The 27,417-nt window shown below is 40.5% G+C and overlaps 1 protein-coding gene and 1 long non-coding RNA gene across 8 annotated transcripts in view; one reads left to right on the plus strand and one right to left on the minus strand.

Annotated features, from left to right (window-relative positions):
• LOC129646221 (uncharacterized) overlaps positions 1 to 11,110 on the plus strand; it is a 51,258-nt gene extending 40,148 nt beyond the window's left edge. Inside the window, exon 3 of the long non-coding RNA XR_008711777.1 lies at positions 10,288 to 11,110. This is a non-coding gene — a long non-coding RNA (uncharacterized LOC129646221). The remainder of the gene's footprint in view (positions 1 to 10,287) is intronic.
• Positions 1 to 27,417, minus strand: part of OSBPL6 (oxysterol binding protein like 6) — a 221,237-nt gene that overhangs the window by 51,183 nt on the left and 142,637 nt on the right. For all 7 annotated transcript variants that reach the window (XM_055572108.1, XM_055572107.1, XM_055572105.1 and 4 more), the window contains 7 exons: positions 19,734 to 19,826; positions 14,092 to 14,214; positions 11,234 to 11,287; positions 10,077 to 10,190; positions 9,789 to 9,959; positions 6,736 to 6,868; positions 303 to 406 (listed from right to left, as the gene is read on the minus strand). In XM_055572108.1, coding sequence (XP_055428083.1) covers positions 303 to 406; positions 6,736 to 6,868; positions 9,789 to 9,959; positions 10,077 to 10,190; positions 11,234 to 11,287; positions 14,092 to 14,214; positions 19,734 to 19,826 — 792 coding nt within the window. The remainder of the gene's footprint in view (positions 1 to 302; positions 407 to 6,735; positions 6,869 to 9,788; positions 9,960 to 10,076; positions 10,191 to 11,233; positions 11,288 to 14,091; positions 14,215 to 19,733; positions 19,827 to 27,417) is intronic.

Consider the following 27,417-nt stretch of genomic DNA (forward strand, 5'->3'; position numbering starts at 1 on the left):
TCTTACAGTACCCAAATTATACCTTCATAATTATCATTTTTAATGCAACATAAATGTGGAAGAATGATTCCAATACTCACTTCTAGTTAGTCTGTATTTAAATGTACAACATTTTAAAAAAGACATCTTAACACAATGACACCAAGATTCAAAAAGTTATTAAGAATAGCTCCAGAATATAAGCTAATCTGTATTATAGTTACGTCCCTTTAAATATTGCTTTATATATTCATATAACAATTCAGTAAAAATTCTGAGTGAATATTTTAAGTTCCTTTGACCAGCAGCTATAATATGTTTACCTGCATGTCAGTAAAGTTAGGAGCTGACTGAGTTCTCTGAAGTATTTCCAAATTTTGCAGGAGTTTGCTAAGTTCCACAAGGTTTGACTGGCAGTGCGCAAGGTCTAAAACAGATCAGAAATAAAAATATGTTACAACTGGGCAGGAAGTGGTGGTGATGATAATAAAGGGCAGTCTATCCAAATTATGGCAAATATAATCAGGTAGATCTATGTTTACAGGACGATGATACTGGCAAATGAAAGAAAACAGACCCTTCTCTGGTTTAGAACCATAAAACCACTGACTATTTATTGGATGAGTTCAAAACCCACTCTTACAGATGAACAATTAGTGTAGAAAGCTATTAAAAGTCTCAGTGAAATTGGGAGATTCTGTTGAGAAGGCCTCTGTCACATCAGAAGCACACTCCAGGGAACTTCAGTGGTCGTCCGGTTTTGCTGTTAGGAACGCGTCTACCTGCTGTGAAGGTCTTCGTGTGTAGGACTCAGAATCCCTGCACACCCTACAGAGAGCAAGGCAGCAGCAATACACTAGGGGCCAGGCCCCACCCAGGCGCCATCTCTCAGCAGCATCTGCCCTAGGCTGGAGTCTCGGTGAGCTATTCAAGTGCTGCTGTGGCTCCTCCAGGGAACTCTTGGCCATCAGGGGCCTTTACATTCCTCAAGAGAGGAAATGACCTAACAGAGGCGGCAGAAGAGAATACCGAGGAGGCCGGGACCCTTCCATCACTCCCTCCTCATTTCAGGGGAGGCAGCACCATTATACTCCTCCCACTTCCCCCATGAAGAAAATAAAACAAGTGGGTTGGAAGGGTAGGAAATACAAAAGATAAAAGGGAAGGGATGAGAGAGAAAAGCAGTACAAAGAAAGAAGGAAGGGATTGGAGGGAAGAGGAGAAAGAAGATGGTGAAAAGAGACCTCATTTTAACTTGCGTTAAAACTGCATCATAAGCATGCTGACAGGGACATAGCCTAACACTACCTATCCATTAAGCATTCTATTTGCTAAATTTTACATTCATTCTTCTTTAATAACTATGATTATTCTATACCAATGGTATATGTAGGTAGTATAGAGATCTAAAAATGGGGCTTAAAACCCTTTCTAACAGAATGGAAAGAGAATGGATTTGATTGAAGGCAAAAGGATTCAAAACTAAGGGTTGGGAAACATTGATTTATTTTATATTTCTCAGCTGTAGTTTTCTTACCTGTTGAGTGGTAACAGTTAATATTTACTCTCTTACCTTCTTAATGCAAGTAGCAACTGAGATGGTAGATGAGAAAATTCTATGAAAACCAGAAACTGTCTTTATGGAATATTAATTGCACTATGTTGAATCATTCTTCTAGAGCCTTAACTTGGAACAAGCCTCACCATTTCCTGACACTTCTATCATTTAAAATATGGAAGAAATGAAATCCTTGGCAGAATTTTACTCCTTGCCTAGGTGTCTGATTGTACATAAGGATTATAAAAATTTACCCAAGACAATAAAAATACCTTTTTAAAAAATCTGTGGAATTTCATTAAATCAAGATTAAATCTATTTTTAGAATCTGGGAAAAAGGAAAAATTATGCCAATAAAGGACTGTTGAGATAGTTTATAATAGTAAAAAATTGAAAATTTAAGTATATAGCGGTTTACTTATTTTCTCATCATCCCTACTTTGTCCTAAAAAGAACTCTATCCAATATTCTGTAATAACCTATATGGGAAAAAAATCTGAAAGAGTGAATATATGTATATGTATAACTGAATTGCCTTGCTGAAATGAACATAACATTGTAAGTCAACTATACTCCAACATAAAATAAAAAGTTAAATTAAAAAAATAAAAAGAAATATGTTATCCAATTGTGCAATGACTAAATTAATTAAGGCTCCCTGATGGCTCAGTAGGTAAAGAATCTGCCTGCAATGCAGGAGACACAGGAGACACGGGTTTGATTCCTGGGTCAGGAAGATCCCCTAAGAAGGAAATGGCAGCTCACTCCAGTATTCTTGCTGGAAATTCCCACACAAAGAGGAGCCTTGTGGACCACAATCCAAAGGGTGGCAAACAGTCGGACACAACTGATGACTATGCACTCAGAGCACGTCCAAAGTTATCCGTTTACTATTTCATTTGGGTACCACTGGTTAGGAAGACACTATGCAACCAGCACAGGGCTAAGCGTAGGGAATATAGCGATAAAATAAGATTTATGGAATTTAAGAATCTGGTTTAAAGAAAATATATACAATAAATAATCTCTACCTTAAACTATTATGTACCCATTTTAGTGATGGATATACTGGTACACAAGGAAGGCATATAAAATACTAATTTAACATTTTGCATCTGTGAGAAAAAATGTTCTCCAAGAAACTCCCTTACATACTTGAGATATGGACTGACAGACATCCAGACCTATGAATAGCTAACCTCTTTAAGTACTGGAACTATAAATGTTATGGGTTCAAGAAGATGTTACATGATGAACTTCTGAACTGCAACCAACCTCAATGATGGGACTCTCTAAAATGATCAGAATAGACCAAAAAGAAAGTGCTGTGGTAGTTGAAGAAAGGGGTAGTTACTGTGGTTTGAGGTCGTCAGAGTAGATAAGACAGTAGGAACTTTTGTGGGTCTGGAGGATTGATAGAGGATTCAGAAAAATAGGAAGATGGAGAAGGGCAAAGCAGTCACAGCAGGTTGAGAAGAACAGCCTGTGCAAAGGCGTGAAGGCAGGAACGTGCAAGGACACTCTGGAGATAGCAAGTTCAATTTGGCCTATGGAAGGCAAGGTTGAAAGGGTAGGCAGGGCAAGAAAGCTGAAAGTTGGATGTTAAATGCTGGGCTAAGTAGTTTGGACTACAGCCCAAGAGTCCACAGAAAACCACTTGAAGAGATTTTTGCAAAAAGTTATTTTAAGAATAGAGGTCTTGAGGGACTATATATTTTATGTAGTGAACAAAGATTTGGCTTTGGCATTAGTAAATGTGGGTTGGCTGGAGTCTGTGGGTTGGCTGGAGCCCCAGCCTCTCCATCAGGGCAGTGCATAACTGGGAAGATTCCTTAACCTCCACGCATTTCACTTTCCTCATCTGCAAAGTGGGGGCAGCAGTAATACATACACCTCATAGCCAAGGGCAATGGAATGATGCCCTTCTAAGGGCTGGCACCATTTGTGAACACATCCAAGAGCAGCAGTTCCCCAGGAGCCTCTGAGAGGCACGGAGTCACAGAGCAAGAGACTGAGGTGCGGGTACCAGTCAGAGGCCGGTGAGCAAAGACAGAGCATGAGTTAGGTTGGCAGAAATGGAATTCCAGAGGAAGGCAGAAGAGGAGGAGAGGTTGGGGGGGGTTAGGTTTCAAAGGAATAACGACCTCAGCCTCCGCGGGATGAACAGGCTGGGAGGGGCAGGGATGACAAAGGATTCAGGAGCGGTTATGACGGCAGCACCGACAAACACGGGGGAGTCCAGGAACCGGGGGCGTTTCCACAGAGGAGACGGAATTGGTTTTTGACAGGCTGAGAAGAGAGCGTGACCAAGTGCATCAATAAAAGGGTCAACAGTGCGGGAAGTGGCTGGGAATGCAGCACAGGCTGCGTACAGAGGTCTGAGACACAGACGGTGTTCAGCCTTTCTGAGGGAAATACGGTACAGTGATGAAGAGCATACGCTCCGGAGTCAGACCATGAGTCTGAATCCCAGCTCCACCGTCACTAGCTGTGTCAACTTGGTTAAAGTGACCTGACTTCTCTGAGCCTATGTTTTCTCACCCGTAAAGCGGCATTGAGAGGATTAAATGAGTCAATGCATATAAAACCCCTAGAACAGCATCTGCTGCACAAGACGTGACCCATCCTATCAACTGCCACCACGACCACTACCATCTCATCATCACTATCATCATAATAATAGAGACTGCGGCTGGAAGCGTGCCTGTTGTTTCCAAAGCGCTGAGCATGGTCATTGGGATCAAGCTGATCTGGGTTAGCCCTGCAGCTCTGCCAAGTACTTGCTGTGTAACATGGACAAGTTACTCGACCTCTCTGAGCTGTGGTTTTCCTATTTAGAAAAATATGGCTCATAATTCCTGCTTGGTACTATTGTGAAAATGTATAAAAGACCACATATGTAAAGTACTTAACCCCGTGCCCAACCCACATGAGCACTCAATAAACTGTGCTTATTATTACTGAAGCTAACAGCAGAATACTCAGTCTTGACCATCCCTACAACCAAGGCTGACCAGAGTAGAATCCCAGTGAAATAAAGGAGGAACAACTGGAAAAAAAGGGAAAACTTCACAGGACCTAAAAGCGGAGGCCCATTAGACAAGGTCTTGTAGGGCGGGTCAGAGGATGAGGCTTGAGAACACAGCAGAAATCAGATGGCCTCTTGTTGCCAAGAACACTTTTGCCATAGAGTCATAAGGGCCAAGCCAACTTAGGGGAGAGAAGCTGGAGTCTACAGGCAGGAACAAGGAAAGTGGGAAAGACTTAGGTTGTTTCCAAAAGAAGAGATCATTCCTCCGCTAAATCCTGAAGAAGAGAATGGCAGGACGAGGACACAGGTGGAAAGGTCAGGATGGGGAGAAAGGAGGGTCACCCCCAAGGTTGGCGAAAGGGCACAGGGATGGGCCACAGAGTATTTAGAAGCACGCAGGGAGACAGACATCCCCCACCAGTCACGGGCTTCTTGGCATCAAGGCCAACATCTATTTTGGCCACATGAATGCACTTTTGTCCTGGTGGACAGTCTCCATCTTTTCAACAACGCTGGTGGCAAGGTTGAATGCCACAAGCATGTACCAGGAGGCAGAAAGTAGAGGAGAGGCTGACTGGCACAGCTGCAGAGGCGAGCAAGTCTTCAGTATGTAGGACAGTGAGCTCAGCTTCTTTCCCAACCTGAAGTTCATAAAGGCAAAGTAATATCTGTGTGTTTTGTGTATCAGTTCAGTTCAGTTCAGTTGCCCAGTCATGTCCAACTCTTTGCGACCCCATGAATCACAGCACGCCAGGCCTCCTTGTCCATCACCAACTCCTGGAGTTCACTCAAACTCATGTCCATCAAGTCGGTGATGCCATCCAGCCATCCCATCCTCTGTCGTTCCCTTCTCCTCCTGCCCACAATCCCTTCCAGCATCAGAGTCTTTTCCAATGAGTCAACTCTTTGCATGAGGTGGCCAAAGTACTGGAGTTTCAGCTTCAGCATCATTCCTTCCAAAGAAATCCCAGGGTTGATCTCCTTTAGAATGGACTGGTTGGATCTCCTTGCAGTCCAAGCGACTCTCAAGAGTCTTCTCCAACACCACAGTTCAGAAGCATCAATTCTTCAGCGCTCAGCTTTCTTCACAGTCCAATTCTCATATCCATACATGACCACAGGAAAAACCATAGCCTTGACTGGATGGACCTTTGTTGGCAAAGTAATATCTCTGTGTTTTGTGTATACACTTAAGTAAAACTCTTTCAATGGAATGTTAGCCTGACACACTTAATGAATATAACATCCCCCTTAAAGTCATATTTTTCACATAAATATTGAGTTTGGGATGTGGAGAAAACTAATAAAAAATGTTGCAGACTTTAAGTTCACACATGTGTAGAGCAAAAAAAATTTGTTTTGGTCAGGGCATGAACACAGATCACCAAATTTAAATTTTTCTAAGTGAGGTCATAAAATAATATAACATTTTACCATAACTTTATAAAGGAAAAAATTTAATATTAAAAAAAGAGTTAGGCCAAATATCACCTAAAAATAATTTAAAAATTAAATCAATTTAGATTTATTAAATACCTGTTATTTTTTTTTCTTTTCATTTTTGAATGTCAAATGAAAGCTGCCTCACAGACTGGAAATGGTCTGCGGATCCAGTTTGAACCAACATGCTCAGGTTCATGACAAGGAAGGAAAAAGCTTCTGCAGGTCAAGAGGCTGAGAGATGGTATACGGAAGGAATAGTGTACTAGTTCAGAGTATTCAGTAACTGATGCAGAGCGGGAAACCACCACCAGGTAATGGTGGCTATAAGATGCGGTATAACATGGCTGTTTTTTGCCGGTAGTTGGGGAACACACACTGTTCTGTGGGCTAGATAGAGCAGCAGAGAAGGCAGCCGTGTAAGTGACCTAGTGGACTGTCAGGAGAGAGGGCAGGGGGTGCTCCTGAGGCAGCACTCAGCTGGGTGATCGCCCCCAGGTGCAGGGTGTGGGAGGCTAAGGAAGCCAGAGGAAACTGCTAAGGAAAGGAGCTGAGAGGGTTGAAGTGGGTGGGAGTCAGCATAAGGGCGAAACCAGATTCAGTAGTTCTGAGGGTGCAGGAGAACGGACAGGAGAGAAACCTGAAAGGTGCGGGACCCATGCAATTTGTCCCTCTTGTGTCTGTCTTGTTGGCTCACCCTGAGAGCCCACACCGGGCATGAACTGACCTTCCGCACACCTGTCCATCTCTTCCGAGTCCTGTAGCCAGGCTGCCACCTTGCTCTGGCCGGTCGTGCAGGTTGCAGGGAGGCTGCTGCTACAGGGCAGAGGGGACTGCCATGGAAAGCTGTTTGGCTGCACCTACATCGAACAGCAAAATGTGTAGGGTTAGGCAGGAATAGTACATGTAAGTGACTAAAAAGAACACTAGCATCCTCAAACCGACATTAAAAAAGGGGGGAAAAGGGCAAGCTCAAAATATGGAAGGAGCCTCTTGGCTAAATGTGGTACAAGCTCAGGGGAGTCAAAATTCATAGGTGATAACAACACGCGTTAAGCTGCCGTCTCCACCGTACAATGAAGCGGACAGTGCTTAAGAATGTTATACTTGCAAGGACCTGCCAACTCAAATTTTCAATGGTTTTTAATTACCCACTAAGTTATGGTTGATAGTGTCCTTCAAGAGTCCTCAGCTCACGACTGAAGGCCTTTCCTTTTTGAAAGCTCTCTGTACCCTTATGACTAACTCATGGTGTTATCAGCCACTTGTGATTCTTAAATACATTATGCACCAGCAAGCATCCTTTCCATCAAAATATTGAAAATTGCATATTCAGCATGACATTGCATATTGAAAACTGTAACATATAAAATGGCAGCCTTGGAAATTCCCTGGCACTCCAGCGGCGAGGACTTGGCGCTTTCACTGACAGTAGCCTGGGTTCTATCCCTGGCCAGCAAAGTAAGATTCTACAAGCCACACAGCATGGCAAAAAAAAAGAGGCAGCCTTGGCAAGTTATTATTATCTATAGCTGACAGACTTTCTATTAAAGAGATTTTATGTGAAATAAAGTTGTATGAAGTATGTAGATACTAACGTGAGTGTGAGAAACACTCCAAGAAAAAAGCAGAAACTTATTCCCCTAAACCTGAAACAATTTTAAAACTCCATACTTGACTTTAATATTCAATTACAACTGATTGTGTCTCTTGTAAATCATTATGAAGTGAAGGATGCGCATGCTTAGCAAATCCAGACTTATTTATCACCCGCACAGGGCCACAAAGCAATTAACATTCTGGAACATCATCATTTGATGCCTAGAAAGCAAAGTGATAAAAAGCTCTTTTCACTCTTTATTGCATTTTGATAAATGCAATGGAAATCTTTCACTGAGTTAGATCTTAGAGGTATGTTGTTTGTAATGAGAGCAATACATCTATGAAAACCAGAGCTGAAGCCCTTTCTTATTCCAAGGCAAACAATGGGGAGGATTTGGTTTCAGTTCTCCAGTCTCAGATGTCACCCAAGTTATTTAATACATAACACAAGAGATGAAAATAATACATCTTTTGTCAACACTCTGTGCCAAAGACACAAGCAGAAGCTGGAAGAACCAAATGATTAAATATGTATATATATTTAATATCCATCTAGAATACATTTCTTGTTTTATTTGGACTAACTCTGGGATTCATTCCATTTTGTGATGAGAACACAGGAGGCCCAGAGAATCTTGGGGACTATCTTGAACATCTTGTATGTGTTACTCAGTAAGTGCCCTGTTCCCTAATAACCCCGATTTACTGATTCATTAGTCCCCTGGAGAAGGAAATGGCAACCCACTCCAGTATTCTTGCCTGAAAAATCCCACAGACAGAGGAGCCTGGCAGGCTATATAGTCCATGGGGTCACAAAAGAGTTGGATATGACTTAGTGACTAAACAACAATTGATTCATTTCCTTATATTTCAGAAGTAGTTAGTATTAGGGTTAATCCAACACCCTGTTTCTAGGAGAGATATATTCCAGAATGAAATATGTCTGAGAGCCTTGTGAAATACTGGGTTAGCCAAAAAGTTATTTTGGATGTTTCTGTAGGATGTTATGGAAAAACCTGAATGAACTTTTGAGTCAACCGAATATAATTAACAGGATTTAACAAAAATTACTTAAGTAATTTTCATCAAAACAGCAATAGCTACATACTGTATTTAAATAAATAGCTTACAGCTGTATTTAGTTTAATCTGATTTGATGAATCTTCCAGTTACCCCATGAGATTTTTCAATGCTTTGTAAGGAAACTTGGATATATGTTAGTCCATACATCCCTATGTAGGAAAACAGAGAAAAGCAGAACCTTCACTGAAACGCACTTGAACTCAGTTCCCTGTGGCAGCCAGTTGTTCACAGATGTCTCTATTCTCAATATCAGGTGCCAAGTAAGAAACTGGAAGAATCCTGGGTAGTGCAATGTGGCTATGGTTCAGAAAACCTAATTATTGCAGCAAAGGCAAAAGCAGCTCTCTCCCTGTTCCATTGACTTAACCTTGGTTTTTAACAGGCAACACCTCTAGTGTTTCAACACAGAAAAAAACAGCCCAAAGAATAGCTTCAGCCTCCCTTAATCTGGTACAATGGAAAAGACACTGATTTTGGAAACAAAGATGAAGAGTCAGATGGAGCTGAGATGAAGACTCAGCTGATAATATCTTCTGGAAAAATTCTTAACTGTCTCTGAGCTTTGGCTATATTAAAGACTAGAGATGAATGAATGTCCAATGCTTAACACAGTGCCTAGTCTCAAATAGGCCACTACTTATATTACTCTCGCAATCTCTAGCCCACTTGCCTTATCATGGGAAAATTCACTGGTCTCTTTCGTGGTCATGTATATATTACAGCTCAAGGCAAAAAAGCAAGTTTCATTCTGAAAACACTGTGGTCTTCTTATTACCACCCAGGAAGACATTGATTTCTAGGTGTTGATTAACCAAATGTTCACTTTACTCTCTAATATGCTTATAAAGCCATGTAAAATTAAGATGTAGTGCCTTCATAGGAAAAGTAACTGTTAATTCTCTTGGTGATCCACATTTCCATCTAATCTATTCTATACTTGTAATTAACTTTGATGCTAAATGGCACTATTGTCTTCTGAGAGTTAGTTTACAAAGCCAACCTTTTCTTCCTGGTTTGTCAAATGAGACTCAGTAAATATGTCTGCATAATCTTCCAAGAAATTTCCGGGCTGACTTTTATATAACCAAGTCATACCTTTCCATCCACAACTGAAACATTAGCAGCTGGTGAGGATTCAGCTGTGGAGGTTGAAGGAAATATGTGAAAACTAGCATCTCGTGGTGATCTCACAATTTCATTCTGCCGATACAATCGATGATGGCGCAGTTTGGAGACCCATGCATCAAACCAGTCCTGGGACTTCACCTACAACAATTGAAAAAGAGGAACAGGTAATGGTGAAGCCAATCTCCTGTCTAACCACTAGTCTAGGCAAATGATTTCCCCAGATATTGGCAGAGAAACCTCGAAAGGCATCTTTACCTTCAAATGATAGATGTGTTCTTCTGTGTCAAGGTCTATTCTCCGAGCTTTCTTTTTAATTGACATGACAGAGAGTCCCACATCAATGCTTCCATGGACCTTCCCTTTTTGGATCTGAAATCAAAAGACTGGTTAAAAGGCTGGAAGGGTATGTGATCTGAAGTGTTTCTATACTGAATTGAGCTTAATGTAAACTCTCATTTATCTACAGGAGATGGAAGATCACACCTCCTGAACAGAGAGGAAATGGCTAAGGTTCTGAAGGTCCTTAATTTGAGGACAGCTGAAGTTCAGTGACTTCATGCCAATTTCAATAAGTAAGACTATTCATCTCATTCTTGTTTTGGTGTAACTATAATGTCAATTCTTTGTAACTCTAGATTACACAGTTTATATCCTAAGAGATACTTTTTCTGATTCCTAAAATAACTATGGTCCATCTTTGACCTACAATCCCAAACATACCCAAGTAATCAGCTAGCAGACAGCTGCAGGGTAGAAATGGGCAGTTGGGACTGAGTGCACAGAGCAGTCAGCTCATCTTCTGGTTGCCCTCATCTGATCAAGGACACACAGCTGACTCATGAAGGAGCTAGGGTCAGAACTGAAATCTGAGCCCTCTGTTATTTCTCCCACACACAATGATAAGAAGGAGAGCGTTTTCCAGTTTTGCATGCAAACAATAACTTTTGGTATTAAAGAAAAGTAATTTGGAATAATTTTAGAGCTGGGATGCTCAAGATAAAGGAACGTATGAAACAGAAATGAAGTCCATAGATAAGTCTTAAAAAAAATCAGTAAGAACACATGCTAAATCTCAGAAAAAGCACATAAAGCATAGTTTATTGAGAAATGGAGGGAAAAAAGTCTACTTGAGTTTTCTAAGACAGCAAGGGTGATTTTTGTTAGTTGGTGACTTTTAAGCTTCTATTTTTAATAGCATACATTACAACAGTTAAATTTTCATGCAGCAGTTTGAGATTTTATGCTAGTTTGAACATAAGCATAAAACACACCTTCCATGCAACATGGAAGTTTGGTAGGTTGTTAAGTCTTACAGGCACAGAAACACACAGAAAACTATGGCACAACACTTGTACACTGCGGTGCTGACTGACTTCAAGCAGAATTCGAAACCAATCTTTTTGTCTACTTACATCAAGTGGTGCCTTTGAATACTTTAACATTCCATTATCCAGGACAAAAAAACGCTGCAACAACCAAACAGTCCCCAGTTACTATCAGTATTTTGAATTACATAAAACATTCACAAGTGTGGGTCTAATATTGCTTGGTACTTAGTAATCAATACGTTTGACCATTTCCATGTATTTGAATTTAGTGCACCTGGCCACAGCCAGTCACATGAAGTGGTAAGGAAATCTGAGCTTGTAGGGTTCTTTTACACATAATCCAATGGGGATGAACTCTTACACCCCAGTTCTTCTTTTCTTTTCTTTTTGGCTGTACCGCATAGCTTGTGGGATCTCGGTTCCCTGACCAGGGACTGAATCTGGGCCACAGCACTGAAAGTGCTGAATTCTAACCAGTGGACCACATGGATCTCCCCCATCACCACAGTTTTTCTTAATGGGGGTGACATCAGAGCCTATATCTAGGACTTTCTGAATAAACTACACTGGGGTGTTTTTCAAAGCAAGAAATGAGAATAAACTGAGTTAGGGCACAGTGATTCCGTGAGGAACTTGACTACTTGCTTAGTTTTCCACCTTGGAGGTCAATTCTTGACTTTCCCTAGCTACCACCGAAAATTCTGAAAATACCCATGTCTGTAAATAGAAGCCAGTGGACTGGAGCTATGAATAATCAATTATCTGGAAAGTTTAAAAAGTAGCCTTATCAATATGCTTGCATCTCCACTTAGAAAAGTACTTCCATTTCACTATTAGTAAAGCAGATTAAAAATTATTTCTAAACTCTATTAAGGGGGAATAAATATATATATTTGGAGTGGTTTCTGTCTCTTCCAAGATACTCCTGGTCCAGTCCAAATGAATCTAGCTATTTTTGATCCACAAACCTCAGGAGCTCTTTGTGGTTGATTTCCTTTCCATGGACAATTGACAGGAGAACAAACAGCTCCCATGACCCAGTCACACAACGGGTCCAGGGTCCGCTAGTCTCCACAGATGCAGGTAAATTACTGTGGCTGGTAAACTACTCGGCTGGGAAGTTTGTATGTGACTTAGGAACTCTAGGCTGCTGAGGTGACAGGCAGTCGGGCCTGCAGACACCCCATACAGAGCTCACAGAAGGCCACTGTAACCCCTTTGTTACAGATCTAGGGGGCAACAAGTAAGCCCCGGAAGAAAGGATCTCTACAACTGAAAACTACTTGATTTGTTGATTGCCTATGACTTGGGCAATCAAATGGACTGATGCTTGAATAAATACAGGATCACAGACCAGGAGCAAAGGAGACGCAAGGGAGGATGTACTTCTGCTCATGTAGTAAAATTTTCTAAGGGAAGATCCAGAGAGAGCTGCTGCTGAACCACAGCCAATTTTGCTGAAACATGCACTGAGAGTGCTAAATTAAAGTCAGCAATTCAGATAAATGTGTTTCTTTGACCCCTTTCTTCTATTTTTCCATTTCTATCTATCAAAGAATTCTAGCAGAGATAACCTATAGGATGGTCATGGGGAGGAGATAAGCAAGGCCATTGATTTGAGGAACTGCAAAGTGGGAAGGTCAGAATGAAAGGCAAAGGGGCTTCCAGGAAGGTATAAGGCCAATTGGCCAAAGTCCAAGAGAGATCAAGGGTGGAGAGAGATTCCTGGTACTGGTATAATATTATGGGTTCAAGGAGACTGCCAAGGTTTCTGACAAGTGAGAGAGAAGAAGACTCTTTGACTTGCTTTTATCCCATCCTCAGAGATGGGGAGTTGAGGGAACATTTCGCATCTGTTAATTTTTAAGTTCTTTCCTTAATTTGCAAAAAATACATTTCCTTAAGGACGTTATAATCCATAACCTCCATTTTTGAGCCAATGGGCAGCAACCACCACTCCATTTGCACCCCTAAATCCATCTGCCTTGAGATGAAATCCATCAGCACATGTGGCAAGTAATGAACCTGTTCTTCTAGTGATTCTAGATAGATCCTGGTGGTCTATCCAAAGGCTTGTCTTGAAAACAGAGGACAGCTTGCTTCTCCTAAGTGTCCAGAATTCTTGCTACTCAGGTCATTGCAACAATACAGTGCAAAATATTTTCTTCATAATTAAAACTGGAAGATGGAAAAATTATGTGGAGTTGGGGAGAGAGGAATACACCATATATATTAAAGGGCAGTAGACAAACTTCCAAGACAAGTGATTTTCCATCTTTAGTTTGCACTGGCAAACAATAATTCTAGGAATTTACTCCAAGAACTTAAATGGAAATTAATGTATAAGAATCTTCATCACAACATCATACAGTAAAAAATCAGACACATGTACACACATGAAAATAGAAATTGGTTCAGTAGTGGTGGGATATATAGCATAAATCCATCTGATGAAATACACGTATGCATTTGAAGCAGCTCTGGTTTAGAAGAATATTTAATAAGAACATATTTATCCTAATTTAAGTTTAAAAAGCAGAGTACACAACAATATGTCTACACTGGATTTTAAATATCATGTAAAATATTTTTTCTCTGCTTACAGACATTACAGAACTCTGACTTAAATAGATATGATAGGTTGCAGCCTGTATGGTTAAAATAAGGCTATGAAGTGAAGTCACTCAATCATGTCCGACTCTTTGCTACCTCATGGACACCAGGCTCCTCCGTCCATGGGATTTTCTAGGCAAGGGTACTGGAGTGGGTTGCCATTTCCTTCTCCAGGGAATCTTCCGAACCCAGGTCTCCCGCATTGTAGACAGACGCTTTACCATCTGAGCCACCAGGGAAGTAAATAAGGCTGTATAACCACTTAATGACACCAAGTAAGAGCCTCTCTAATTATGAAGATATGAAGATGAATGTGATGAAAATGTTACCTTGTGCCAGCCTTTTAAAGGCCATTTTCTCTTCTTTAGCATAAAACCTTCATGTTTGTCTGGTCTCTGGACATTGGTTTGGCCTATTTTCAGTCCTTCTATAATTTCCCAGCTGTCAGCTTCCTAAGAGAAAAGAAGAAAAACAAATCACATATTTCTCAGTGTTTGATGACACACTTAAAGCAAATTCCTAGGTAGAAGTTGCTTTTGAAACAACACTCAACCCATCAGAAGTATGAACATCATTCTGGAGCGTTCTGTAACATAACACACAGCTATGCACTTATAACTGAAGTGAGAGCGAGTTCCTGGGTACACCTGGAAGAATGCAGGCCATCAGAAATGAGCTGGACAGAGGTGAAGTCTGGGGTAGAATGGTTTTGATTGCCTGCATTCACAAGATTTAAAATGTACTTTTCCAGGCAGTTCATCTCTGGGGACAGAGGCACATTAAAGTTTTAAAATAAGATCATTTTGATGAAACATGTTCAATTAGCGTGTGGGCCTGGCTTTCTGTAGAAATGAAAAGGCTGCAGCAGCCTAAGTGGCCCACAACCTGTTAGGCTGAAGAGTAGTGCTGTGGGCATCTGTTTCCTCTTGGTGAGGCTGCTGACATTTCCGAGTGAGCATAAAATGCCCCGCTTGCCAAATACCCACCAAGAAGTCCGTGTTTTCGAAGACACACGTTGTGAGAAACACACCTTTGGGAGCCCATGGAAAGAATGCCCGACTGCACGGCCAAAAATCTGAGCTTCTAGAGTCCACATTATCACCCTCCTCTGTTAAAAACAGACTTAATCATGGTTTCCTCTTCCATAAGATATGTTTTGTTCATCTATGTTGTTTTTAAAAAAAGCTTTTAAAATGAATTGTCACTATTTAAAAATCAGAGGATTTCAGACTTTAAAAATCTAGATTTCTAGTGTTTGTGGAAGCCTAAGATCTGGCAACATTGGTCCTGCCCTGGGGGATGGCAGCCTGTCTTCAGTCTGCCACAGTTCCCCCTGGGTCTGCTTCCATGTTGGACAGCTGCTCTGTAGCAACATCCTGGGCTTTAAAATCCCCAGACCAGGTAATTTCCAAGGGCCCAGGCAGCTCTATAGTAATTGCTGACCTGGCAAACACTAGTGTTCTAGATCTCAGGCTTGGGGCTCACTCAAGCAGAAGCAGAGGCAGGAACAATGAGGTCACATCTCATGCATGACTGCTGCAATCCTGCCCATGGAGCAGGGAAGCAAAATCTCTCAGCACAACCTGCTTGGCCACCTCAGCTCTGGAAAGCTGGATGCAGCTTCACGGATCAGGGCAGGCCTCTCTGCAGAACGAACTAACCAAAACTGACTCAGGAAGCTGCCTTCTGAGGGGTGTCCTATCAGCCATCTTCTTTAGACTATAGCACAGAGGCTTCAGCAGGAATGGCAAGGGGTTCTATCTTGGGGCAGATGGACTTGCCAGCCCAGGGTCTGGGTGGTGGCTGTCCAGAGTCTGCTGCAGGACTGTGAGGCTCTGACAGGACCCAGGAGCCAAGGGGCCATAGTCAGTTCCTGACATCAGCCACGGAGATGGGAGGGGAGAGGGCTGCCTATTTACCATGCATGCCTCTTTCTTCTGTCTTCTCCTTTCATCTCAGAAGCTGCTTGCCCACTGTTGTGTGTGCTTAGTAGCTCAGTTGTGTCTGACTCTTTGAGACCCTGTGGACTGTAGCCTGCCAGGCTCCTCTGTCTATGGGGATTCTCCAGGCAAGAAAACTGGGGTGGGTTGCCATGCTCTCCTCCAGGGGATCTTTCCACCCCAGGCATCAAATCTAGGTCTCTCATATTGCAGGCAGATTCTTTACCATCTGAGCCACCAGGGAAGCCCACTTGCTCTATGGCTGAGTCAAATCTATGTTTAAGTCCAAATATGTGTAAATGGAGTGGGATTTTCACAGAAACTTGTTTCCAGGAGATGTGGCTGAACATTGCTTCATGCTAACATCATTAAGCCTAGGAGATACTTCTGGCTTCTGAAGCCAGCACCATGCTTCCGCATCTGACTGAAGCCCAAGCCCACAACCACCACCACCCCTGAGAACTAATCCAAGATCATTGCCATTTCTCCATCGTCTCGGTCATCTCTGAGGGCGCCTGGTGAATGAACTATTAATACATCCCTCACAGAAATGCAGCTACCAGTCTTTATCTGGTGACATGAAGAACCTTTTAAAGGAGCTGTAAACTTCCCTGTACACAAGAAAACAATCTACAAAGTGATTCTCTACTTAAGTACTGTCAGAAACTGCGACTGATCTGGTCAGAACCATTAATTAGATATGGTAATTTAAAAAAATATATTTCTTTCTAAATAAATCCACTGCCTACCTAAAAAAAAAAAACAACTTCTGATGAGACAATTCGGCTCTGTATCCTATTTTTAGGACAATAAAAGGACTGTCATCAGGAGTGCAAAGCAGAGGGCTTTGGTATATTCATTTTTAAATACTGAACTGCAATTCAATCCAGGTGAGCACTGCTTATAAACAATGAGAGAATAATAGAAGAAAATAGCAGGTTCTTGTACAAAGTCCAGTTATCTTTGGCTTTTCACTCCCATCAGCGAAGCAGATAAAAACGATTGCTTTTTATTCCATAAAATTAATAGATTTCTATAGATTTCTTTTAGAAAGCCTTAATGTAATCAAGAAATTAAAAGAATAACTCTCTACATATGTGTACCTATATTCATGAACACTATCTCTGGTCTTAGAGAGATATCAGCTGTATTTAATGATATTTCTATTTTTAGTAGCCCCATCCATGGATAGCATCTCCAGAAGAAGAGCATTTTCATTTTTGGCTAGATTTTATCTTATTTGAAGGCTAGTGTTCATCTTTGATTTATTCTCTCTCCATTTGTGACAAATACTCTGCATTACTTATGAAAATGGAAATCTTTAATAATAAGTACAAATGCTATTTGAATTTTTTCCTAATTAAATTCAGAATGTAGTAATAGCTTATCCCTATGGAACTATGACTACTGATCTCTATCACAGCAGTTTTTTTCTTCTTTGGGAATTTAACTACAGAGGGAAAAAATGGGTCGGCCTATGTGGATAAGATAGAAAAAGCAAAAAGTTAAAAATGTATTTTGTAAACATACATGCAGCAGTTCTGAGTAGGTAATTGCACTCACTCTGCTTCAGCATTACTAAACCCAGCAAAAGAAATTAGGAAGAATCCTAATATAGTTCTTATAGTTAAATAAACTGTCAAACAGACAAAAAAGCAAGGGATAATGCCAGAGCAAACAACTCTATTTCAATTATAAATACTGATGATAATGTTACAAATAAGGTGTGTAAGAAATGAAATATCCTATCTCAGGACTTAGTATAATTCATCTCTATACTCAGTAGACCAGGTCTGTTTTGAGAAAGCTAAAATTGCTTTCAGAAAATTGAATAACTATTCCTAATTTCAATTAATATCAATTTTCTTCTTAAAGTCACCAACTTTCATAGGTTTATGTATATTAGAAACAGAGTCAAAAACCCTAACATAATCAGTACTTGAAACAGATATACAAACACTTTTGCTATTACAGAAGTTTTAAACATCTTTGATCTAGTAACAATACCCCAAAACAGAAAGTAACCTGATAACAGGTTTCCTAGGCTGTTCATTTGGAAAAAAAAAAAAAAAAGACATTTCCTTTCTCAAGAGTATATTCTATAGGCGCACATTGTGTAGGTGGTAGATATGTGAAATGCTTTAGGAGGTGAAAGTATCAAACAAAGCATTTGAACAAATCCTGAGACAAGACTATGTGTACTTTAAACAGTATTCTTCCACCACCAACCAGTACCCAGAGAGCCCATCTTCTCTCAAAGGGGCTGAGGGACGGTGAGATGCTATGGTGTCTGGATTGAACAGGACTCTCTGATTTCATGGGGTCCCAAGAGAGCTGCTATGTATTTGTACAAAAACACAACAAGAATATGAGTCACACAGCAAGATCTAAGCAGGCGGATGCATGGAGAAGGAATGAGAAGTGGATGTTGCCAGGGTCCTACCCAGATCCCAAAGTGGGTGCTCAATCAGGGTGGGCCACCTTCTCCATCACCCCTACATGGAGTTATTCTCTCTGTCCTTTAGCTGTGTCTTAAGAGAGAACTGAGGTTTCAAAGAGATTTCTGGTCATATTTACCAAGTAGACACCCTCTGTTTGCCATTCAAATAGAAATAAGATTGTTTTCATTTCTAAGTTTTTTTTTTTTTAAACAATTTAATAACTCCCTTATTTTAGTTTGGCAATCTGCTTCTATCTGACAGAATAAAGTCTATGGCTTGTAACACATTCAAAGTATAAAGAGGTACTATATTCTACAATTCAATAGCATAATAGAGCATTCTTTTCACAAAGGATTCTATTTAATGTAGGAAAAGCAACATGGATGAATTGTTATACATACTTAGTTAACCTTTTGGGGAAATAAAGTGCTATTTTTGTATTTGGATTCAAAATTCCCATGCATTCTATTTTCTGAGTTTCTCAATAGGGGGGGTCTGAAAATCTCAGGGACTTGAGCAGGGGATGGGAATAAGTAGGATGGTGTCACCTTGACTTTTCTTTGTGATTTTTGCATTTTAGGCATAAATTAATTTAGATGCTCCCATAATCTGAGGAAAAGGAAGCCCAAGGAGAGGGAACACCGGCTTCCACGATTCAGAAAAGGTCTGCATCAGTAGTCTTGTGTTGTCCTCTGAGCTCATTGCTACGAAGACCAGCTGTAAGAAGGGTGCTGAACTCTGAACATACAACAGCCCCTCTGGGTAGGGACTCTTTTACCCTGCAGGTGGGGCAGAGTTTAAATGAGTCTAAGTTTGAGTCCCTGCCCTGCTACTCCACAGCTTTTTTGACTCTGGGCAAGTTACTAACTCTTGGTTCCTGTATTTGTAAAATGTTGTAAATATCCACACTACATGGAACTGCTCATAAGGATTATAGGAAATGGAATCAAGTCTTAGTATAATACCTGGTACCCAGTGCATGGTACCTGCTGTTGCTGTTGTTGTTACTTCTGGGCCCAGTGATTTTTTAAAATTACCTTGATATAGAAATATTAGTTCATCTCTCCAACATAGGACAATAATTTCTCTTGCCTTTCCCTTAGAACAAAGAGAAAGTGAAAAGAAATGAAAGTGTTAGTCACTCAGTTGTGTCCAATGATTTGCAACCCCGTGGACTGTAGACCACCAGGCTCCTCTGCCCATGGAATTCTCCAGGCAAGAATACTGGATTGGAGTATTTCAATTTCAATAGTGGACTGGCGTATTTCAATTTATTTCCTCCTCCAGGGGATCTTCCGGACCCAGTGATCCAACCCGAGTCTCCTGCATTGCAGGCAGATTCTTTACTTTCTCAGCCACCGGGGAAGCCCCAAACAAAGAGAATTCTGGCCATCTGTATGTAACCCTGCAAATCTCAGCAAATACACTTTCATCTCTTTCCTTCTCAGGGCAAGATATCCTACATACTGGGGGTGGAAAGAAGAGAAAGTATCACAACTAGTTTAGGGAAGTCAGGTGAAAGAGGTGTCGTTCCACTGGCGCCGGGCCAGGCATCCTGCCACCTGGAGAGCAGCACACTGTGTCACTGACCTTGGAGAGGGGCACCGGCTCTGGTTCCAGCAGTTGCCGACTTATAGAGGGTTCAGTGCTCGTGGAAGAAGTCCTCTCCAGTATGTGGATGCTCTGAAAATACACGGAAATACAGCTGAGGGTTAGAGAATCCATTCTTCATGTGGATGGACAGGAGGGTGAGATCACACACATCACAGGAGGAGCAGTGAGCTAGGTTAAAGATGACAAGTTCCAGAGGGGACCAAAGGCAGCAACAACTCTAAGAAAAGTGTCAGGACAGGGCTTTGTCTCCTTTCCTTATGGATTTGATGGTGAATTTCTGCTACAATACTGATTTTAGTCTTAGAGAAAGAGTCAGGGAGCACATAAATTAAAAAAAAACAAACATGGAATAAGTCCCAACATTTTAATAACTTTATAAGAATGGTGGTATACCTACTACTTAGATGGCTAGCCTTATATAGAAATATTTGCTCATCTTTCAAATGGCAGGAAACAGAGAAAGATCTACATCAAAAATCCCAGAGCCATAATACTGTTTAGTCTCTAGAGTTTCTTATAATCCTTATAATTAGATATTATAACAGTATAATTATTATAGTTACGATACTATAATTCTTAAATGCAGAGAAGAAAACAATTCAACAAGCAGTAGATGTCTTTTACAAAGATTATAAAGAGCATTCACAGGTCAGTAAGATGACATTCCAATAGGAAAATAGGCAAAGTATATGGGCAGGCAACTTGTGCAGGATATTGGAAAAGATGTTCAACTTCAACCAGAGAGGTATTTAAAGAAATGAAAACCAAAATAATAATGATTTTTTAAAACCCATTACATTCAAGAACAGATCAGGGTTGGGGGAAAAGGAGTATACAATCGGTATACTTTTTAAAGAGGAATTTTGCAATTTTATTAAAAAGTCTTTGGAGAAAAAAGTACTGCCTCATTGACCCAGCAATCTCATCAGATCAGATCAGATCAGTCGCTCAGTCGTGTCCGACTCTTTGCGACCCCATGAATCGCAGCATGCCAGGCCTCCCTGTCCATCACCAACTCCCGGAGTTCACTCAGACTCACGTCCATCGAGTCAGTGATGCCATCCAGCCATCTCATCCTCTGTCGTCCCCTTCTCCTCTTGCCCCAATCCCTCCCAGCATCAGAGTCTTTTCCAATGAGTCAACTCTTTGCATGAGGTGGCCAAAGTACTGGAGTTTCAGCTTCAGCATCATTCCTTCCAAAGAAATCCCAGGGCTGATCTCCTTTAGAATGGACTGGTTGGATCTCCTTGCAGTCCAAGGGACTCTCAAGAGTCTTCTCCAACACCACAGTTCAAAAGCATCAATTCTTCGGCGCTCAGCTTTCTTCACATTCCAACTCTCACATCCATACATGACCACAGGAAAAACCATAGCCTTGACTAGATGGACATTTTTTGGCAAAGTAATGTCTCTGCTTTTGAATATGCTATCTAGGTTGGTCATAACTTTCCTTCCAAGGAGTAAGCATCTTTTAATTTCATGGCTGCAGTCACCGTCTGTAGTGATTTTGGAGCCCAGAAAAATAAAGTCTGACACTGTTTCCACTGTTTCCCCATCTATTTCCCATGAAGTGATGGGACTGGATGCCATGATCTTTGTTTTCTGAATGTTGAGCTTTAAGCCAACTTTTTCACTCTCCACTTTCACTTTCATCAAGAGGCTTTTTAGTCTTTACCCTAAGGAAGTAATCAGACTAGTATGGAAAGATATAGGAACAGATATACTTACTAAAGCATTATCTTATTGTAGTAAAAAAATCTAATATATATGAGAATGGTACAGATTTTTAAGGAAGTATTAATACCATGCAATGATTAAAAATGATAACATGAACTCTGGTTTATTGATAATGGAAAAAATAGTCATGGTGTTTGGTTAACTAAATAATCAGGCTATAAAGAATATGTAGAATATGACGCTGCTAAGCTTATAATCAAAATATATTCCAGAATGTTACAGTAGCTGTACAGAGGTGGTGGAATTACAGATGATTTTTTTTCTTAATTTTTTTTGTGCAAAAATATACATTAGTTTATATTTGGAAGAAATTAAGCACTTTATACAAAGGGATAAATCTGAAATGCATTAAAGAAATAATCCAATGGAATTAATATTTAGATACAGGCTGAAAATGTAACATTTTTACTCTAGCTTTAACATTTCATTGTTTCAATACACAAAGTTGGATTTTATTTACCTATTAAGGTCTCTATTTTTCCTATCTCATTGGAAAACTGTCAGATTAATGCTTGCTTCTTCATAAAGCAAGTTACACTTTGACCTGAGCCAAATTATTCTAACTTCTATTCAGACTTTTGATTATTTCTGTAATCTTGAACATAAGAAGCCTGACTGTAAATTTTTAAAATCGTATCTGATTTTTTTTTAAGTCACTTATTAGAAAGGGAATAACTGAGGTGGAAGGTTTATTTTCCCAATTTGTGAGGAAGCAGAAGAAATCAGAACAGATATGTGGTGACTAAACAAAGGGGCAGTGGGCAGCAAGAACTTCTAATCTGGCAGCCAGTGTGTCCACGGGCAATTTGTTCTTTCCATTCCTAGGTTCACTGCAATTAGCAGGGAAAAATGATAAACGGGACTGGTATCCACATCTGTGCCTGTGCCTTTTGTGGGCGTCAGAAGCAAAGGCAGACCATGAAGAGAAAACAGGCGGTGTGTGTTCAGATCTTTAACAACGATGGGAACAAATGACCTGGGACTTGCATTATTGTTCATGTTAGTACTCTGGATGGGATCCTACTTAAAACATATCAGCTAAATATGAAATTTATATTTATTCTGAGATCATGCATGTAACAGGAACTAAAATGAGAATTATTGCTGTGGTTGAAGCAAAAATCATATTACCTTCTAGGACGCCCTCACAGCCTTTCATTTTTTGCGTGTGTGTTTAAAAATAATAAAACTAATGTGTGCTCATTATAAAAAATTCAAATACAGAATAGAAATATATAAAAGAAGTCAAAGTTCCCATCCCACTGTTACTCACCCTCCTCATCCCTCTAGCTTCTGCAGCAGTGGTTCTCAAAAGGTTGTCCATGAACCTTAGAGTTTCCCATGGCCCTTTCAGGGCATATGCAAGTTGAAAACTTCTTATAACCATACCAAAATGTTATTTATCTTTTTTACTCTCATTCTCTCTCTAATGTATAGTGAAGTTTGTCAGAGGTTATATAACATAAGGACGCCTCTCTATTTTCATACATGCAGGTGTCTGGGCAATAAAACACACATACATTGCCTTCGGGTCCCTGTTCCCTACCCCGCATAACAAATACACACAGTAAGAAATGCAAAACTTGGAAAGGAACTTGACCTTAACAGCGACGTAGGCAAGAAATAAAGGACTAACTCAGGAACTTAGCCAGGTGAAAGAAACTAAATCACCTAATATTCAATTCAAGCTACAGACACGGAAATCAATTTAGGATATTCAAAGTGTGAAAAAAAAGAATTTTGTCTCTATAGAGACCTGGGGATACTTAAAGGGTAGCTGGGATTCTGTGGGTCAGAAAGGTTAGTGACAAAACAAACCAGAACAGAATCTGTAAAATACCTACCGCAGTACCTGTCACAGAGAACACATTAGTTGTTTTCTCCACTCAATTTTACAAAAGTTTGCATTAGGGAAGAAAAGTAAGAGGTTCATTCATTTCAGAGTCCGACACGATTTAGTGGCTGAACAACACATTCCAACTTAGTGGATAATTCAAACCCAAATTTTGTTGATTTTCCAAGGTACAGAAAATCATAAAAATGTTTACTAAGATAACTCTATCTTAGTAATAAATGGACATTTTTATTATCACTGTGAGGAAATTGAGGCTTTAAGAGATTAAATTGTGTTATGCTGCTGCTAAGTCACTTCAGTCGTGTCTGACTCTGTGTGACCCCATAGACGGCAGCCCACCAGGCTCCCCTGTCCCTGGGATTCTCCAGGCAAGAACACTGGAGTGGGTTGCCATTTCCTTCTCCAATGCATGAAAGTGAAAAGTGAAAGTGAAGTCGCTCAGTCGTGTCTGACCCTCAGCGACCCCATGGACTGCAGCCTTCCAGGCTCCTCCATCCATGGGATTTTCCAGGCAAGAGTACTGGAGTGGGGTGCCATTACCTTCTCCGAGTATATTGTATATTTGTATATTATTCAAACCTATCATCTATCTGATAATAAAAACTTAATCAACTACCTTAAGAATTGGCTTCAAACTCGTGGTTTTTAAATAAAAGTCAAAAATATATCCCTGAAGTTATATAAGGACACACTATCACTCATTATTTTAATGAGATACCTAAGTAGGTGAATGCTATGTTCTTAATATGGGCAGATATGAAGAAGACAGTTTTCAAATCTGTCATACTCAGTCTTGGACTCGAGTTCAACTGTGTGCTCCATGAAAGTAGGAACAAACTTACCTTCATCTTGGTTTCCCACTTCCTTGACCTCTAGCACAAGGCCCTGCATACTGTAGGCAGGCAATCTCTAGAATTTTTTAGATCTCTTTTATTAAGTTGTAGAGAATGGCCTCTCAGCAATCATTAACACAAGATCAGGTATAAAACTCCCTTCTAGTTTCATCTTGGAATTATAAAAATCCCAGCTCCAATAAAACAGAACTTTTGAAAACATTTTAAAATGAGGACTTAACTTTTAAAATGAAAACATCTGGTGAGTTAACATCTGGTGAATTAAGCTCTTGTTTATTAGATTTAAAGCTGTGACTGGTCAATGGAGAACACAAAAAAATGTATTAATAATGTGGCAACATCTTCAGTAACAAAAGTTAAATCTTCACATTTCCTTTAAGATCATAACTTGTGCTATACTTGGTGTTCTTCACAAGCTGCCTATTTTCATATTCTTTCACGGTGACTTGGAAACACATGCCACCTACCCTCAAGGTGTTATACATATTATATAAGAAGGTTAAATAAAGGATTACATATATCTGTTCATTGTTCTTTTAAAATCAAGTTTCCTTTCAAATACTAAAATTACAACTTAATTTCCAGGTCACTGTATTTTTTTAAAGACTTTTTTTTCCTAGAGCAGTTTTAGCTCCACAACAAAACTGAGAGGAAGGTATGGAGATTTCCATGTACCCTTGCCCCCACGCATGCATTGCTCTCCCCCATTATCAATCCCTGTGTGTGGTGCCATTTGTGACAAACGATGAACTTAGGTTCATTCCAGGTCAGCATTTTTAAGGAACTTGGAACACACAGAGAAGGTGAAAGTACTCACCCATCCTTTGTTCGTCCAGCTCAGAGAAAACCGATGCACACTAAGCTTAAAACCAGGAGTTGAGTGCATATTTCCCTGCCGCTCTTTCAATTGGTAAAAGTTAGTCCCTTGGGTAATACCCACTAACCTTAATACCTCCTGGGCAGCAAGTGGAAATCTGTTGACGTGACTACAGTCTGGTTTATGTGGTATCAAAGATGTGGGTAAACAGACATACAAAGAGACATTTAATAACCCCTGAATGGTTTAGTCACAACTCCTGCAGAGAGAAACACACCTCTCAAAATGAAAAGTCCACAGAACTGCTGAATGGGTCTCTTGGCTTCTCTGGCCTGTTGTGTAATTTCATTTTAGAGATGTAAAAGGGCTGCTGGAAAAAATGGTAGCTTGTGGCTACCAATTTCTGAATAGACTCACTTTCCATGCAAATTTAAAACAGTATTAAAGAGACCATTGCTCTCTGAATGTTAACTCCATTGAAACTGCTCATCCGATGAGTTTATCTAAGCTATAATATTTTTCTGTTCATGAACTGTATAAACTATTTTCAAAGAAAGATATCCAAAATGATTCATAAACTTCGAAAGTATTTTCTTGTTCAAGCTTCTGATGATTAGGCTTGTCTCTCTTCTAGTTTTTCTAGTTTTGACAGAGCAGCACTATTCCAGTGACACCGGTAGCCTTTACAGGGCTGCTGCTGACAATCGTGATAGTTCATATCCAGTGCTTTCTACATCCCTGTCTCTTACACGGGTTATTTCATTCCATCTTCATCAAAAGCCTTTAAATCATGGCTATTCAATTTACTTTATGGCTGACTGAACAGACAGAGCCTCAGTGAGGTTAATGACACAAAGTATTAGAGTTGGAATGGAAATCAAGATTCTCCTCTGGACTCCAAGCTTTTAAATACTGACCTCTACTAAAGTCAAAGCTAGTATTAGATGTCAAGAGTGCTGGGAGAAAGTGGAAGCAATGACAGATTTTATTTTCTTGGGCTCCAAAATCACCGTGGATGGTGGCTGTAGCCATGAAATCAATACACTTAGTCCTTAGAAGGGAAGCTAGACAACATATTGAAAAGCTGAGACAACAGGGCTTCCCTGGTGGTCCAGGGGTTAAGAGTCCACCGTGCAATGCAGGGGACACCAGTTCAATCCATGGTCCCGGAAGATCCCATATGCCGTGGGGCAGCTAAGCCCGTGCGCCACAACTACCGAGCCCGAGCTCCAGAAGCCTCGAGCCCCAACTTCTGAGCCCACATGCCATAACAACCACAGCCTGCGCACCCTGGAGCCTGTACTGCTCAACAAGAGAAGCCACCACAGTGAGACGTCCTTGCACCTCAACTACAGGGTGGCCCCCACTCAGCACGCAGCAACGAAGATCCAGCACAGCCAAAAATTTAAACAGACAAACATACAAAAGTAGATAATTAAAAAGCAAAACAAAACAGAGACATCACTTGGCAGACAAAGGTTCATACAGTCAAAGCTATGGTTTTTACAGTAGTCAGGTATGGATATGAGAGTTGGATCATAAAGAAGGCTCAGCACCGAATACTTGATGCCTTCGAACTGTGGTGCTGGAGAAGACTCTTGAGAGTCCCTTGACTTCAAGGAGATCAAACCAGTCAATCGTAAAGGAAATTAACCTTGCCTATTCATTGGAAGGACTGAATGTGAAGCTGAAGTTCCAATACTTAGGCCACATGATGTAAAGAACTGACTCATCTGAAAGACCCCAATGCTGGGAAAGACGTAAGGCAAGAGAAGCGGGTGATAGAGAATGACATGATTAGATAGCATCACCGACTCAATGGACATGAATTTGAGCAAACTCAGGGAGATGGTGGAGGACAGAGGAGTCTGGCATGCTGCAGTCCATGAGGTCGCAAAGAATCGGACATGACTTAGCAACTGAACAACAGCAGCAATACAATATTAGCAACAATACAATGACAAAAAACTACAGCAATTTCAAGTAGTCTTTACCCTTAAGACTAACTGAACACATCTACCACAACGTTCCATGGAAACAGAGGGGCAGAAATGAATAAAACAAAAAGAAGTTTACAGCATTCTTAAATAGGGTGCAACCATGAGGTTTGCTTCCAAGTTTCCAGAACTAAGAGCAAGCAGCTAGCTCTACTTCAGGAATGCAGTGTCTGATGAAGAGAAAAGAATGTAGTTTTGCAGTCACACAGACAAGCATACAAACCCCCATGCTGCTATTTACTATGTAAATAAAGAGGGCAAATCATGAAGCTCTCTCAGCCTGAGTGTTTTCTATCTCCAAAATGGAGATGTTAAAGTCTACCTTAGAAGACACTGCCAGTCACTGAGTTGGCACCCAGTGTATGGACACTCCTACCATACATTGGCATACAGCAGGCAC

This window comes from Bubalus kerabau, chromosome 3 (genome assembly GCF_029407905.1).
Source record: "Bubalus kerabau isolate K-KA32 ecotype Philippines breed swamp buffalo chromosome 3, PCC_UOA_SB_1v2, whole genome shotgun sequence".
Classification (NCBI taxonomy): Eukaryota; Metazoa; Chordata; class Mammalia; order Artiodactyla; family Bovidae; genus Bubalus; species Bubalus kerabau.